General features: G+C 37.6%; 1 protein-coding gene and 1 pseudogene across 1 annotated transcript; both read right to left on the bottom strand.

Moving 5' to 3' along the window:
* Positions 1 to 3,670: 3,670 nt before the first annotated feature.
* LOC118829490 lies at positions 3,671 to 12,510 on the bottom strand (annotated as a pseudogene).
* Positions 12,511 to 13,439: 929 nt separating this feature from the next.
* On the bottom strand, positions 13,440 to 14,366 carry LOC118829015 (olfactory receptor 13A1-like). The gene has a single exon (XM_036735940.1). The coding sequence runs from the start codon at positions 14,364 to 14,366 to the stop codon at positions 13,440 to 13,442; it is 927 nt and encodes a 308-aa protein (XP_036591835.1).
* Between the last annotated feature and the right edge of the window lie 2,393 nt (positions 14,367 to 16,759).

Below are 16,759 nucleotides of genomic sequence, written 5' to 3'. Positions count from 1 at the left end.
AAGAATTTGAGTACTGTGGAAACACAATCAGTATAACACAAGATCTAGCAGCTTTTATATTAAGTGATCGAAGGGCTTGGAATATGATATTCCAGAGATCAATGGAACTAGGATTAAAACCAAGCATCACCTACCCAGCAAAAGTGAATATCATGCTCCAAGGCCAAATATGGATTTTCAGTAAAATAGAGGACTTTTCAGCCTTTCTCAGTGAAAAGATGAGAGGTGAATAGAAAATTTGACCTTTAAACACAAGAATCAAGAGAAGTTTGAAAAGGTAAACAGGAAAGAGAAATCACAAGGGACTTACTAAAGTTGAACTGTTTAGTTTACATTCTTACACAGAGAGATGATGTGTATCATTCATGAGACCTCAGTATTAAGGTAGCTGAAGGGAATATGTGTGTGTATATATATATCTATATATCTATATATATATATGTGTGTGTGTGTGTATGTATACATATAATGTGTATGTATGTATGTATATATGTATATATACATATATATGTATATATATACATATATATGTATAGACAGAGGGCACAGGGTGAGTTGAATATGAAGGGATGATATCTAAAAAAATTAAATTAAATTAGGGGGTGAGAGAGGAATATATTGAGAGAAGAAGAAAAGAAGAGATAGAATGGGGTAAATTATCTCACATAAAAGTGAGGAGAAAAAGCATTTCCGTAGTAAGTGAAGAGGGGGCAGGTGAGGGGGAATGAGTGAATCTTGCTCTCATCAGATTTGACCTTAGGAAGGAATACCATATACACTCAATTGGGTATCTTACCCCACAGGAAAGAAGGAGGAAGAAGATAAAAAAGGGGGATGATAGAAGGGAGGGAAGATATGGGGAGGAGGTAATCAAAAGCAAACACTTTTGAAAAGGTACAGGGTCAAGGGATAAAATTCAATAAAGGTGGATACATTAGGAAGGAGCAAAATATAGTTAGTCTTTCACAACATCAGTGTTGTGGAAGGGTTTTACATAATGATATGTATGTGGCCTGTGTTGAATTTCTTGCCTTCTCAGGGAGGGTGGGTGGGAAGGGAAGAGGGGAGAGAATTTGTAACTCAAAGATTTAAAAACAGATGTTCTAAAACAAAAAAAAAATATTTTTGCATACAAGTAGGAAATAAGATACACAGGCAAAGTGGTGTAGAAATTTATCTTGCCCTACAAGAAAGGAAGGGAAAAGGGGATGGGAGAGGAGTGGGGTGACAGAAGTGAGGGTTGACTGGGGAACAGGGGATCCAGAATATATGCCATCTTGGAGAGGGGGGTGGAGTGTAGAAATGGGGAGAAAATTTGTAATTCAAACTCTTGTGAAAATCAATGCTGAAAACTAAATATATTAAATAAATAAGTTAAAAAAGAATTAGATTTCTAAAGTCAAAGGAGTCAAGAAACAATGGGGGATTGGACTAAGCAAAGCAGTTCCCAGGAAGAAAATAACTGCTTTATGTTCTTGGGTTTTCCTGAGTCCAGGAACCTATACCATGAGGAAGAACCAAGTCACCCCAGTTCTCTTGAGTTAAAATCATTCACCCGAACACAGTCCAGGGTACAGGGTTCAAAAACTGGATTTCTTTGCATGAACCCCTTGTGTTCTCTCCTTTAAGTGTATGTGGAGGTGAGGTCAAAGAAAAGACAAACTAAAGGATCAAAGAGATGGCATGGGGGGAGGGGAATAAAAGAAAAGGAGGCAATGGAAAAAACCTGAGAATGGGGAAAGTAAAGAATAGAGAAATTGCAATGGAGTGGAAACAGAATACTTTATTTGCATAACATAAGTGTTAAGCAAACTCCTTCTTTAGCACTTCCTTCTTATTTTTAAAGAAAAGTTGGGAAGAGTGGAAAAAAAGGACAGGATGGAGGGAACTATGCAGTTAACTGTTATAACAGTGAAGACAAATGGGATGACCTTACTCTCACAATGGAAAAAAATAGTAGGACAAATTAGAAACAGAATTCATTTATAAGAAGTACACTTGAAATATAAAGTTTCTCACAGATGGGCTAAAGAAAAAAATGTTAGGCTTTCACTGAAGCAAAAAAAAATATCCTATAGTAATAATAGTTTTAGATAAGTCTTCAGTAAATAGAGACATAATAAAAAGAGAGAAGCAGAGAAACAACTTTATAGATAAAGGTTCTAGATATGATCACTTCTATACTTAATATATAAAGATAAAAAAATTACTGGCATTTTCTAATTCTCAGAAAAAGCCCTCCCCAATGTGTAGATTAATGATTTGTCACTTTTTCCTCAAGAAAGAAAAAATCTATTCAGGGCACTCTTGACATCCTTATTTCTCAAAGTATAGATAAGAGGGTTCAAGGTAGGACTCACAGTAGAGTAAAGAATAGCCATGATCATGCCCTTCTGTGGAAAGTAACTGGAGCTTGGACTTAGATAAACATAGACTATAATTGAGTCACTACAATGAGGTAAGAGGAGCAGATAGAAAAGACTCTTCCATTTGTCATCTGTTCTGTGATTTTCATGATGCTGAAGGTGCTGGAGCCATAGGACAGGTTGGTAAAAAAGAAACTCTTAAGAACAAAGAAAGTCGGCCACGATACTCTTGATGTCATTCCTATATGTGAAGGATCAGGAGACTACCAGCATAGAGGAGATCTCACAGAGAAAATGGTCAATCATATTAGGTCCATAGAATGACCCTTTCAACAAGATGCTGGTATTTGTTGTGGTTCCAAAACCAGTGATCCACCGCACCCACACCCTCAAAGTCATAGCCAGGGAGACATAAACTTATCAATTTATAATTGCTCAATGATAATGTAAAGCAAGAGCTGGGAGAGGCCACATGCCAATCATAAGCCATAACCCTGAAGAGCTGGACCAGTATTTCAGTTTCCTGTTCCTAAGAGTTGTATCCCCCTCAAGGCATGGGGGGGCATTGATGCCTTGCTTTGGTCCTGTGGGTGTTATATATGAAACTTTTTTTTCATTCACTTGTTGAGCTACCTTGATATGAAATAGTGATCTTATATTTAATTAGTGATATCAATGAATTGGGGACCATATTTTTGGAAAGCATTGTATAATTGATGAGATTACTGAGCCATTTTAGTGATTGATTATATTTAATTAAATGATTTCACCTTAATCTGCTTTTATTACATGTTCTATGCAGGTTTCATGAAGAAACCAACATTTTACTCTCTCTCTCTCTCTCTCTCTCTCTCTCTCTCTCTCCCTCTTTCGCTGTTTCTCTCTCTTTGGCTCTCTCTTTGTGTCTCTCTGTCTCTCTGTCTCTCTCTCTCTCTCTGTCTCTCTCTCTGTCTCTCTCTCTCTCTCTCTCTGTCAGTCTCTCTGTCTCATACTTTACCGTTTCTGAAAGAGCAAATGGAAGAGAGAACATCCATCATCTTTTTCTGGGCTACCATATTACTCAATTCCGTTGCAGACCCATTACATTGGCACTGCACTCAAAACTGTTGAGGGGGTTCTGTAAACTGCACATCTATGAAAACAAGAATAATTTTTCATTTGTACTCTAGAACCTGGGATTATACAGTAAGAAAAATCATTGGGGTATTACAAAATCAAGTAAATTATGGGGACTTTCTATCAATAGTACAAGAATACACTTGTCCAAATCAATACAATCCAGAAACCTATGCAATACTAAGCCCTCACTTACTAAATACAGGCACTTTTCTGAGGGTTTTCCTGACATCCTTGTTCCTCAAAGTATATATGAGAGGGTTTAAGGTGGGGCTAACTGCTGTGTACAACACAGCCACCAACTTCCCACTTTGGGGAGAATAGCTAGAGATGTGACTTACATAGGCATCAAACACGGTGCAGTAATACATGGTAAACATAATCAGGTGGGAGGAGCAGGGAGAGAATGCCCTCTTCTTGCCCTCTCCGGTACAGATTCTTATGATGCTGGAGATAATGAAGCAGTAAGACACAATGGTCAGCAGGAAATTCAGAACTGAGAAGAAGACATCAGCAAGGACTGTCATGATATCATTCACATATGGTGAGGTGCAAGAGAGAAGCAACACAGGGGGGATTTCACAGAGGAATTGATTAATGATGTTGGGGCCACAGAAAGATAATCAAAGCATAAGCTCCGCATTGATGGCTGTGTTAAGTCCACAGATGCTGCATACTCCAACTGCCAGAAAGACACCAGTCTTCTTGCTCATCATGGTACTGTGGTACAAGGGGTGGCAGATGACTGCATACCTGTCATAAGCCATGGCGGTGAAGAGCAGGAGCTCACCAGATACAGATCTGGTGAGGAAGTACACTTAGGCCATACATCCACCATAGGAGATGGTCTTCTTTTCTGAAATCAAGTTTTCCGTCAACTTGGGAAGAACAGAGGTTGTGCACATGATGTCTAATATAGACAAGTTGACTAGGAAAAAATACATAGGAGTGTGAAGAATAGAGTTCCAAATGACCAGCACCAAGATCAAGATGTTCCCAGTGAGGGCAGTTGTTTATATGGAAAAAAGTGCCAAAGACCAAGATCCGTAGTGGAATGCTATCTGAGAAACCTTCCACTTCCAATCTCTCAGCTGATAAAGAGGTCTAGAGAATGAAAGATTCCAAAATGTCTGTAGCTTGCTAATTAGAAAAATACATTTGGCTTTTCACAGAAAAAATGGAGCCTTAAATAGAGGCCTTCCTCCACCTACATAGGTCCTGGAGAAGAGACATTGAAAGCTCCCTCTTTCTCATGAAAGAGAGGTGGGGAACTGCTGGGGCAAAATGCTACATAGATTGCAAATACAATCTCTTTATGTTTCCCATTGCCTTTCTTTGTCAGGACGGAGAGATAATGGGAAGGAATGTAGGCGTGTCAGCTATCAAGCAAGGGGAACAAGTGCCATGTAAAGACAAAAGGATTCAATAAAATGTTTTTTTTTAATATTTCATTCCAACAGAAATTCACCCAAAATTATATATATATATATATATATAAACCTATTTACATACACACACACACACACACACACACACACACAGGGGGCAATTGGGATTAAGTGACTTGCCCTGGGTAACACAGATAGTAAGTCTCAAATGTCTGAGGCCTGATATGAACTCAGGTTGTCCTGACTTCAAGGCCTGTGCTCTATCCACTATACTACCTACCTACCCCTTTATCTATTCACAATATTAAACCTCTTTTACTGTGATTTTTCCATCTTTCAGTTCTGTTAAAATTTTTTTCATGTTTATCATACATGTTATCCTTCTCACTTTTCTTTTATCTTACTTAGAGTATGATTGTAGGCCCTATTCAGGTTTATAGAAATCACATTTGGGGGTAGGACATGAAAGCATTGGGACCGGTATAACACTTGCCAGGAATTTTTGTCCACAAATGAAACCTCAAGTACTCTTTTATCAGCTTGGCAGTTTCCCAAATAACTTATATAACATTGCATTTTCCTAAAAATAAACAAATATATTAGGACTTCACTGCTTACTGTCTTTTGGCTATAATTTATTAACATGTTAAATAGGGTTTATTCCGTCTTATGCCAGCATTCTTAGCCATCTGTGGGTGAACTTTTTATATTGCCTAGTGTGGAATTTTCTGAAAACAGTTTTTTTTTAATCTAAAAAGCTATTTTCTTCTGCACCTAATTAGACTACTCAGGCACTGTTTCTTCTCTTAGAGAAAATGCATTTCCATTGTCAAGATAGGTATAACACTTGCCAGGAATTTTTGTCCACAAATGAAACCTCAAGTACTCTTTTATCAGCTTGGCAGTTCCCCAAATAACTTATATAACATTGCATTTTCCTAAAAATAAACAAATATATTAGGACTTCACTGCTTACTGTCTTTTGGCTATAATTTATTAACATGTTAAATAGGGTTTATCCTGAAACATAATGTGATATGACCTACTTGACCAGCCTTGGAGTGAAAAGATCATGATTCACTTCCTCACTGTGATACTTTGTATGTATGTAACCACAGGCAAATATCTTTCCCCGTCACTATCTGAGGGGACTCTCTGAGACTAGAAGTTACATATAAAGTGCCTGAATTCTATCAGTGGAAAGACAAAAGTCTTTTCCAGGGACCCATTCCAGGGAAGATATCCAAAGAAATGCTGATTTATTGTGACAATTTATTACATCTGAATAAAATATTTTCCGTCTTATGCCAGCATTCTTAGCCATCTGTGGGTGAACTTTTTATATTGCCTAGTGTGGAATTTTCTGAAAACAGTTTTTTTTTAATCTAAAAAGCTATTTTCTTCTGCACCTAATTAGACTACTCAGGCACTGTTTCTTCTCTTAGAGAAAATGCATTTCCATTGTCAAGATAGTTCAGGCTTATTGAAGTGTTTAGGATTCCCTTTATCTGTTAGGATTTTTGGCTTGATAGATTACTCTGTCAAGTACATCATATGTATCTTAATTTCCCTTGACATCCTGTGGGTGATCATAGTTTGACTGCAGGACACCCAGTGTAATTAACTTTGCATCTTTATTTACTGCCAATCATTTCAATTTATCCATTTTTTTCATGGGTGGGGGTGGCTTTTCAATTTTACATGTCAGTGTTCTAGTCAAATGTCCCCATGGGTTTGGTCTAAAAGATCTGAGTTTGAATCTTGTGCCTGATGCTCAGTGGCCATGTGATCATGGCATGTCTGAGCCTAAGATTCCTCTTCTATAAAGTGGGAGGTCATGCTTAATGCCTGCTAAAGACTTTACCAGGACTAAATCTATAATCCTGTGTAAAAGGAAAGGATATTATTTGCACTATCAATCTCAGAGTTGATCAGAGATCATTTTTGTTATTCTGTCATCCACAGGCGAGAGCATGGTGGGATGAAATTAGCCCTTTACTTGGCATCAAAGAACTTGATTTCAAATGCTACATCAGCTACATAACAACTTGAGCAAGCCATTCATACCCGCAAACCACTTCAAAAACAAAGCAGCATATTGATTCATTTTCCTTGTATTTTCCAATACCTACTTATTTCAAGAAACAGACATTTTTCTTGACCCAAGAACCTACATCCAATCTTCCCCTGAAAAAGTATTTTGCTAAGCTTGGCCCACTGAAGTACCTATTATTATTTCTTAATATAATTTGCTATTTCCCTAACCATTTTCAAACTTCCCGGTAATACTCATTTTATCTGCTAAGTTACTGGCATAATATGTACACGTTAGAATCATAGGATCCTATATTGAGACCTTGAGAAGACCTTAGAAATCTTCCAGTCAAACCCTCTCATTTAACAGCAAAAAGAGTGGAGACCCAGTGATGCTTCAGTGACTCAGCCAAGGTCGTATAGGAAGTAACTGAAAGAGATATGATTTTAACCTATGTTAAACTATGTTAACCTATATTAAACCTAGGTTAAACTCCAAATAGAGTATTCATTCACCTCTATAATTCATTTTCCTTCTTTCAACATGAAACATGCATATAGTACTTTATCTGTTAACAATCCTCCCACCTACAATTACTTACACACTATACCACATCTATGTATTCTTTTCTCAGGTTCTTACAGGTGATGATAACCTTATAGTATGAATACCTCTGATTATTCCTTTTTGCATCCTGATTGGTTACAAATCATTTAAAGTTTATGCATTTATTTGTTTTCACTTTTAGCATTTACATACTCCAAGCTGGATTATTGACTATATCTTGCACTTGTTCAGTAAGTAAGTCCCTGAACTTCTTGTCTTCTCCATTTCTTCCAACATTTCTCTCTGGTGTCATCATTTTTCTTCACTGTTGGCTCTTCATTAAACCAAACCTGTCTGTCAATATTCTGCATTCAATATCTTTTACTTTTCATACTTGTTTATCATTTGCCAAGAAAATGCTTTTTAAAAGATAGACTTATACTATTTTGCTTATCAATTATTCATTTGGATTTGGATTTGGAATGCTAATCTACTTCAGGATACTTTTGGTCACAAAGAAATGCTAAATTTTACTTCAATTATATCTCCTTTCACATGGTCATGGATCATTAACCTGAGGATTTGTGAGCTGGTATTAATAGAATAATATCATTTTATTGCTAATAAGGCCTTGGACAATTGTTTGTAGCCATTCAGGGGTTTAGGGACAAAGCATCCCAAGAGGAGTAATTACAGAAAATTTTCACTGGACTGTGTTTAACTGAAGACTAATGAGGTTAGTTGTGCAGAAGAAGCTGAATATTCACCTCTAAGGATTCCTGCTTTTAGAAATGACCATTCCTGTTCCACTGATCTCTACATCTAGAGATGTACCTCTCTACTTAATATGCTTATATTTAATTTTGTACCATAGCTATTGCATATTGATTTTGAATTTTTGTTATTGTATATTTATCATTTGCAACTTGATAACTTGCTAAAGCATAAGTTCCATGAGGGCAGACATTATATCATAATTGTTTCCTTTTCTCCCATTATGTAGAATGTGGTAGCTGCATAATCACTGGCTCCTGTGCCCTAGTGCCATAACAAAGATCAGCATGGATGACCACAAAGTTCAAAGAATGTGAAGACAAAAGACCAATGTTTAGGGCAGCAGCAGGAAACACCATGTAGGATGCAGTGTGGTATTAGCACGCCAAGCTCAGAGGCAAGAGAAAGACCCTAGACAAAGGTCATCCTGAGTTATCTCTAAAGGCCATGGTGGGAACCCAGCAAGTGGATACCCCTTGAGCTCACAATGGAGGAATAAATGCACGCAAAGTCTAATGTAGGGAATGTCCTGGTGACCTATGGAAAGACAGAGTCTCTAGACAGAGCTTATCATAAAGGATGAAGTCCAGTGCCGCAGAAGTTAGAATCATGCAAAATTCTGCAAGGCCAATAAAGTGAAAGCTTATAACATGATATTCCAAAACAAAACCTATCTGACAAAACTAAGGATAATTCTATAATGGAAAAAAAATAGATTTTCCATTAAGCTCTGACCTTTTCATCAAGAATGTCTGGAATTCCCTTATTCCATTGAATATCCATCTCCTTGCTTGAAAAATTATGCTCAGTCTTGCTGGGTAGCTGATCTTTGGTTGTATTCCAAGCTCCTTTGCCTTTCAGAATGTCATATTCTAATTCCTCCTGTCTTGTAATGTAGAAGGTACAAGATCCGGTGTGATCAAGGCCCTCTTTTTGAAAAACACCAAGAGTATTCTTATGATGCTGTATGGTGCTGAGTCATGGAATAGCCTAATCATTGATGAATTACAGCTGTAGATTTTTTTAAACAGGTAGTAGAAAGTATGATATGGGCACATCAATTATAAATTATTACCAATAAAAAATTGGGCAAGTGTATAAATAATGTGAATTTTCATTATTAACAGTTTAATTTTTTTGTTAGTATGTTTATTTCCCAAGGAAAAAATATGTATATTACTCCTTGAATCTTCACTGGAATAGGCTTTTATTTTTGTTTTTTAGACATTGTAGTTTAGTTTGTGAATTTCATATGTAAAGTATACATAAAAAGAAGGTTTGGGTCATAAAAAAAGGTCCTGTGTGATCCTGACTGTAGTTCTTGGATATTTGAATTGTTTCTTTCTGGCTACTTGCAGTATTTTTTCCTTGACCCGATAATTCTGGAATTTGGCTGCAATAGTCCTTGGAGTTTTCAATTTGGGGTCTCTTTCAGCAGGTGATCGTGGACTCTTTCGATGACTGTTTTACCCTCTGCTTCTAGGATCTCAGGGAAGTTATCTTTGTGATTTCTTGGAAGACGCTGACCAGGCTCTTTTTTTCATCATGGCTTTCAGGTAGAACAATAATTTTTAGATTGTCTATCCTGGATCTGTTTTCCAGGTCAGTTGTTTTCCCAATCAGATATTTCAAATTTTCTTTTCTTTGTTTTCATTCTTTAGATTTTGTTTGACTGATACTTGATGTCTCACAGAGTCATTAGCTTCTACGTGCCCAATTCAAATTTTTAATGAATTATCTTCATTTTGCTTCTGAGCCTCCTTTTCCATTTGGTTACTTTTATTTTTCATGGTGTCATTCTCTCTAACTAAATTCTGAATATCCTTAGCCATCTTTAAAATTTTACCTTTTACAGATTTGTTCTCGTCCATGAACTTTTTTTTCCTTTTTTTCTTTTACCTCTCTAATTTGGTTTTTAATATCCTCCTTGAGGTTTTCCAGGAATGCTTTTTGGCCTTAAGACCAGTTCACATTCCATTTTGAGGTTTCAGATATGAGTATAGGGTCAATGTTGTCCTCTTCTGAATTGGTATTTTGATCTTCCCTGTCTCCATAAAAAGAATCAATAGTCCTCAGTTTTCTGGAATGTTTCTTCACGTTGGTTATCTTCTTTCCTGGCTTCTAAAGGGGATCTCTGCTTCTGGGACCCAGCTCTAATCCAAGCTTCTTGTGCTGGGAATTGTGGGCCTTGTTACTGGCTTTGTGTGCTGTGACCTCTGGTATCATAATGTGTGGGGGAGGGGTGGTCTGGCTGCTGAAAGTCTCCTCTTCCCCAGAGGCTGTGCTACATCATGGATGCTCTCATTCGTTGTCTAGACTTGTGTCTGACACTTCCTCTGGCTGTGTGAAGGTACCTCTGGCTGCCTTGTGTTGACCCTTGCTGGCTCCACCCCCTTGGGGCTCAGGAACTCCCATTGTTTGGCTATTGAAGCCCCACTTCTAGCTCCTCTATTTCAGAGTTTCTCCCAAGGAGATATTATCTGGGTGAGGAAGGGAGGAATGAGAGCCATCTTATATGGTTATCATGGCTCTTGGAATGTCAAGAAAGCACCTTTCAATCCTTTAGACTGTGGGCTGCAAGCCTTAGGAGTAGTTGCTCTTTCAGCTGCATGTGCTATGCTGCTGTCTCCAGTAGCTCTGCCAGATTCCCATCCAGGTCTGAGAGGCCTGAAGATTGCCACCAGTTTTGTGGTGGAGTCTGGGTTAGCAAAGCCAGGGGGCAGTTATAATGGCTTGCTCATACTCTCAACCCTCCTTCCACGAGTGAGCCCCAAAGGAAAAATGCCAAACTCTGAGTTTATATGCCCTGTTCACAGTGAAATGGCATAACAACATGAAAATCAAACCCACATGACCTAAAACCATCACCAACATGTGACTCAAACCCGTGTGACCTAAAAGGTTCTGGTGACACAAACGTGACTCAAACCAATGTAAACTAGGCTTTCCTTTGAGGTAAGGAGGTCATCAAAGGCTCCTGATTTAATCAAAGAAACAAAGGCTGGACTCATCAAGGGCACTTGATTAAATAAGTGCTCCAAAAGAGAAAACAGTAAAAAAAAAGTCCTGCCTTAATTATTGATACAGCTGTTTGCAGTATTTTCTCCTTAATCTGATAATTCTGGAGTTTTACTACAATCTTCCTTGGTGTTTTCAATTTGGAATCTTTTTTCAGGCGAACAGTGGATTCTTTTGATGGCTATTTAACCCTCTGGTTCTAAGGCCTCAGGGTAATTTTCCTTGAGGATTTCTTGAAAGATGCTGTCCAGGCTCTTTTTTCATCATGTTTCTCAGGTAGATCAATAATTCTTCAATTATCTCTCCCGGATCTATTTTCCAGGTGAGTTGTTCTTACAACAAGGTATTTTATGTTTTCTTCTATTATTTTTAATTCTTTCAATTTTGTTTTACTGATTCTTGATGTTTCATAGAGTCATCAGCTTCCAGATGCTAAATTCTAATTTTTGAAGAATTGTTTTCTTTAGTTAGCTTTTGTATCTCCTTTTTCATTTGGCCAATTGTACTTTTTAAGGAGTTGTTTTCTTCAGTGTACTTTTCCCCCATTTTTTCAACTGTATTTTCAATTTTCTTTCTACCTCTCTTATTTGATTTTAAAAATCCTTCTTGAGCTCTTCTAAGAAGGCTTTTTGTTCTTCACAGCAGTTCATATTCCCCTTTGAGGTTTTGGGTATGGGTATGTTGACCATATTGTCCTCTCCTGAATTTGTGTTCTTATTTTCCTTGTCACCAAGATATTTCTCTATGGTCATTGATTTTTTTATTCTTCTTATTCATGTTCTTTGCTTCTTTTTGGCTTTTAAATTTGATCTCTGCTTCTGGGGCCCAGAGGGCACCGTCCCAGACTTATTATACTGGGGCCTAGGGGCCTGGTTACTGGTTTTCTGTGCTGGGGCTGCAGTTGCTTGTAGTTGGATGTTTTAGTGGTCTGGTGTTTTACCTGGTGCAGAGCTGAAGGTGGTGTGTGCCTGCTGTTGGCACTTGCTTGCTTTTCCACCCCGGGGCTCAGGATCTTCTGCTGGTCTGCTGAAGTGGGGCTTGTTGCCGGCTTGCAAGGATGCCTCTCATCCTTTACTGGTCCCCTTCAGCCACAGCAAGAGGCAACCTTGCCATTAATCCCCCTAGCCTCTGGAGGTAGAGCTAAAAGAGTGCTACACTCATCCTTCTGCCAGTTCCACCACTCCAGGACTTTTCTGGGGGCAATGATCTCTGAGTTTTTCAAGGTTGACAAGGGAGGGTGAGAGTGATTCACCATTTACTCTGCCATCTTGGTTCCCAGCAATCCACTCTTTTAGATTTAAAAAACACTTTACATGTTTATTACCCAACTAGATCTTCACAATGATCCTATGAGAAAGGCAATATTCTTACCCTCATTTGAAACTGAACTTGACAAAAGTTGAGTGAATTGTCTGGAGTCACACAGCTAATAGATATCTGAGGCAAGAATCAGACTCAGGCTTTCCTAATTCCAAGACCAGTGGTCTCTCATTATGCCACCTAACTGCATTTAAAACAAAGCCAGCAGCAGAAATTGGTTGGAAAATAGAATGTGCATAAAGGAATCATGTAAAACATGGATAAAAACATGTCATTTTATATACTGAGATTGGAAAGAGCCTGAAGATTAGATAAATAGATTGTTTTCTCTTTTTCCATTTATCATAAGGATCTTCTAAAACATTTTGGTAGGAAAATGGCATGGTTAAAACCTGGACTTTAGGAGAGTTGTGTATGAAGAATAGATTGCATGGGAGAAGGGAGGAAGACAATAGCAAATAGAGCAGATATACTGTAAATTGTATGAATCATGGGGATATGACCTTGGATGTATGATTTGATTGAAGAGAAAGGAAATGGTGACAAATATATTTTGGAGTAAAAATCAATAGAACTTGTTTGGCAACTTAAATAATTTGAACAAATGGTAAGGGGACAAAGATATATAAGTTTATTGTGGATGAGAGGGTGTTGTGTGGCCCAAAACTGAAATAAGGAAGTTGGGAGTAGAACAGGGGTATGATGAGGCTCAAATTGATCCGTGACCTATTCTAGCTATGAGATTCTGAGGAAAAATCATACTATACATCCGATAACTAAGATTCATAGAACCTAAATTAACTTTTAAATCATATTTTTATGCTGGAATTTCAAAAATAAAATTACAACCACATCATATGGACAACTTACAATTATTTATTTAATGAATGGAAACATTTTCTTGAGGGCTGTTTTGAAATCTTTGTTGCGTAGAGTGTAAATGAGAGGGTTTAAAGTGGGGCTAATAGTGGTGTATAGCACAGCCACTACTTTGCCATTATTCATGGAGGACCCAGAGCCTGGGAGAATGTATGTGTATATAACTGTGGTATAATATATAGTGACCACAATGAGGTGGGAGGAACAGGTAGAGAAGGCTTTCTTCTTGCCCTCTGTGGTGCGGATCTTCAAGATGCTGGAAATGATGAAGCCGTAGGACACCATAGTGAGCATAAAATTAATCACCCCAAAGTATATATCTGCAATGACTATCATGATATTGTTCAGGTATGTGGAGGTGCAGGAGAGCAGTAGCAAAGTGGGAATTTCACATAAAAAGTGCTTAATTTGATTTGAGCCACAGAAGGTTAACTGTGTCATAAGGCCAGTGTGTACTGATGAACTTATGGCACTAACAGCCCACACACTACCAGCTAGGAGGATGCAAGTCATTCTACTCATCATGATAGTATAATGAAGGGGGTGGCAGATGGCCACATACCTGTCATAAGCCATAGCTGTGAAGAGCAGGAGTTCAGCACCCAAAAACCATGTAAGGAAATACAACTGAGTCATGCACCCAGCATAGGAGATAGATTTCTTGTCGGCGAGGTTCTCTAGCAATTTGGGCAGAACTGTGGTTGTGCAGCCAATATCTAAGATGGCCAGGTTGGCAAGGAAAAAATACATGGGGATATGGAGACCTGAATCTAGGCTTATGGCCCCCACAATGAGAGCATTGCCTGCTATGGCCATGATATAAAGGAAGAAGAAGACGCAAAAGAGGGCAAGCTGAAGGGGAGGTGTCTCAGAGAAACCCTGCAGGGTAAACTCAGTCACCATCGTTTGATTGTTCACTGCCATTCAACCAGAAGATGCCTCCTGGATCCACCAGTGGATGTCTTCCAAAGGAGAGGATCCCTCATGTGGCGATAATCAAGTGAACTGAACTATAGCAGAAACAAAATGTACATATTTATGTTAACATTCCACAACCCATTGAAGTAGAAATAAATAGGTCATAGAGCAGATGTACAAATTAGAATTATTGCTAACACATACTGAAAATAACAACATTAGCACCCTAACCAAGTGGTATCACTTCCCAAACATATGCATCCTTATATCTGTTTTTCCATTGTTTTGCTTTTAACTACATTTTCCTCTTGAATAAAAGGACCACATATTATTTATATTGTTTCTTCCTATTAAATTTTTATTCATTCATTCATTCAGTCATTTATTTTTATTATTTATTTAATATTTTAGTTTTCAACATTGATTTCCACAAGATTTTCGGTTACAAATTTTCTCCCCATTTCTACCCGCCCCCCCCCCACTCCAAGATAGTATATATTCTGATTGCCCCATTCTCCAGTCAGCCCTCATTTCTGTGACCACACTTCCCACCTTCCCCTTTCACCTGACTTTCTTCAAGGGCAGGATAGATTTCTATGTCCCCTTCCTTCCTATTAAATTTAATAAATATTTATTAAGTACCTACTATGTGTCAAGCATTGTGATAAGCACTGGGGATACAGATAAGAAAAAAGACTATCACAAAATTAGGAAAACAGAAACAACTAACCACTGGCCTTAGAATGCAAAGACATGATTCTGAATTGCATCTCTGATACTTTTAAGCTCTGAGACCTCAAATGAATCAATGTGACCTCTTTGAGCCTTAGTTTTTCCATCTGCAAATACAATATTATTAAATTTTATATTAGATATCTGGAGCTGGAAAGATTATGGGAAAAAAGGACCCATATGTACAAAAATATTTATAGCAGCTCTTTTTGTGGTGGCTAAGAATTCGGATGATCAAAGGGATGCCTATCAATTGTGGAATGGCTGAACAAGCTGTGGTATATGATTGTATTGGAATATTATAGTACTATAAGAAATGACAAGCAGGATGATTTCAGAAAAAGCTGGAAGACTTACATGAACTGATGTGTAATGAAGTGAACAGAACCAGGAGAATGTTGAACACAGTAACAGCAATGTTTTTCAATGAAGAACTACAAGTGACTTTGCTATTCTCAGCAATACAATGATCCATGACAATCCCAAAAGACTAATGATAAGTGTCCTATCTACCTCCAGACAAAGAACTGATATTGATTAAATACAGACTGCAGCATGCTACTTTTCACTTTCTTTTTTTTCTTTTATTCAAATCTTATTGTACAAAATGTCTAATATTAAAATATTTTACATAATTGCAAATCTGACTGCTTACCATCCCATGGAGGGGAGAAGGAAGGAAGGGAAGAATGTGCAACTCAAAACTTTAAAAAAATATTTAAAACATGGGGAAACTTCTCAGGTCCTTTGATTCCCTATCAAATGCTTTTTCCATATTGCCTGATGTTTCTCTTGTAAAATCTGCCCTAATCTCTGTCTGGTCACAAAGATTATTTTGAATAAACTGTTAGAGAATAGCTTAATAATAATGCCTTATTATTCATATTGTTTTAAAAGAGGACCAAATTCCATCTAAAAAGTTAGCAAAGTCTTTTGTTAATTATATATTAAGCACCTACTGTGATTCAAGTATTATTCTAGACATTGAGAGCACTCAGGAGGGAATGGGTGCAAATATTAACTCTGTGACACATACTTCTGACTTTGGCAATAAAGGGAACTCTCTGGTGGGAAACCCCCTCCACCAAATAGTTTGCACCTTAGAGGTTTAGACAGTACCATGTGACAATGGGCATCTCATCATGGGGCCATTGCAAGTTACCTTACTTTAGAGTACTGATGTTGAATTCAAGTGGGCCACACATTGACTTAGAAAACCCCTAATTATCAATATTTATGTTGTAGCTTATTTGTCTTTATTATTAAACATTTTCCAATTACATTTTAATCTTGTTGGGCCTCAGTCTGGGAGTTTTGCTGGCCCCCTGGTGAGTTTGACACCTCTGCCTTAGAGTACTTCATACATCATAGCTATCACTACTGAGCATTTATTGAAGATTCCTTTTAGTTGTTGTTCTGAATGTTTTCTTTACTGCCCAGTCTTATTCCACTAAAACATAACAAAAAAGCTACACATTAAACCTGAGAAACTTGCCATTTGTTCATTTTGAACACCAAGCTGGTTACATTTCTTTTCTCTGATTAGTACTAGGGTCAGTCTGTGGGATAAAAAATATAACAATTAAGTATATGAGTATGACTGAAGCTGCAAAACATCCCCATGAAGTAGATTAGCAGAAGGGGAAATAGAAGGAAAAGGAAATAAA

Source organism: Trichosurus vulpecula, chromosome 8 (genome assembly GCF_011100635.1).
Source record: "Trichosurus vulpecula isolate mTriVul1 chromosome 8, mTriVul1.pri, whole genome shotgun sequence".
In the NCBI taxonomy this organism is placed as follows: Eukaryota; Metazoa; Chordata; class Mammalia; order Diprotodontia; family Phalangeridae; genus Trichosurus; species Trichosurus vulpecula.
The sequence above is the reverse complement of the archived record's forward strand: the minus strand, read 5'-3'. Positions and strand labels throughout refer to the sequence as shown.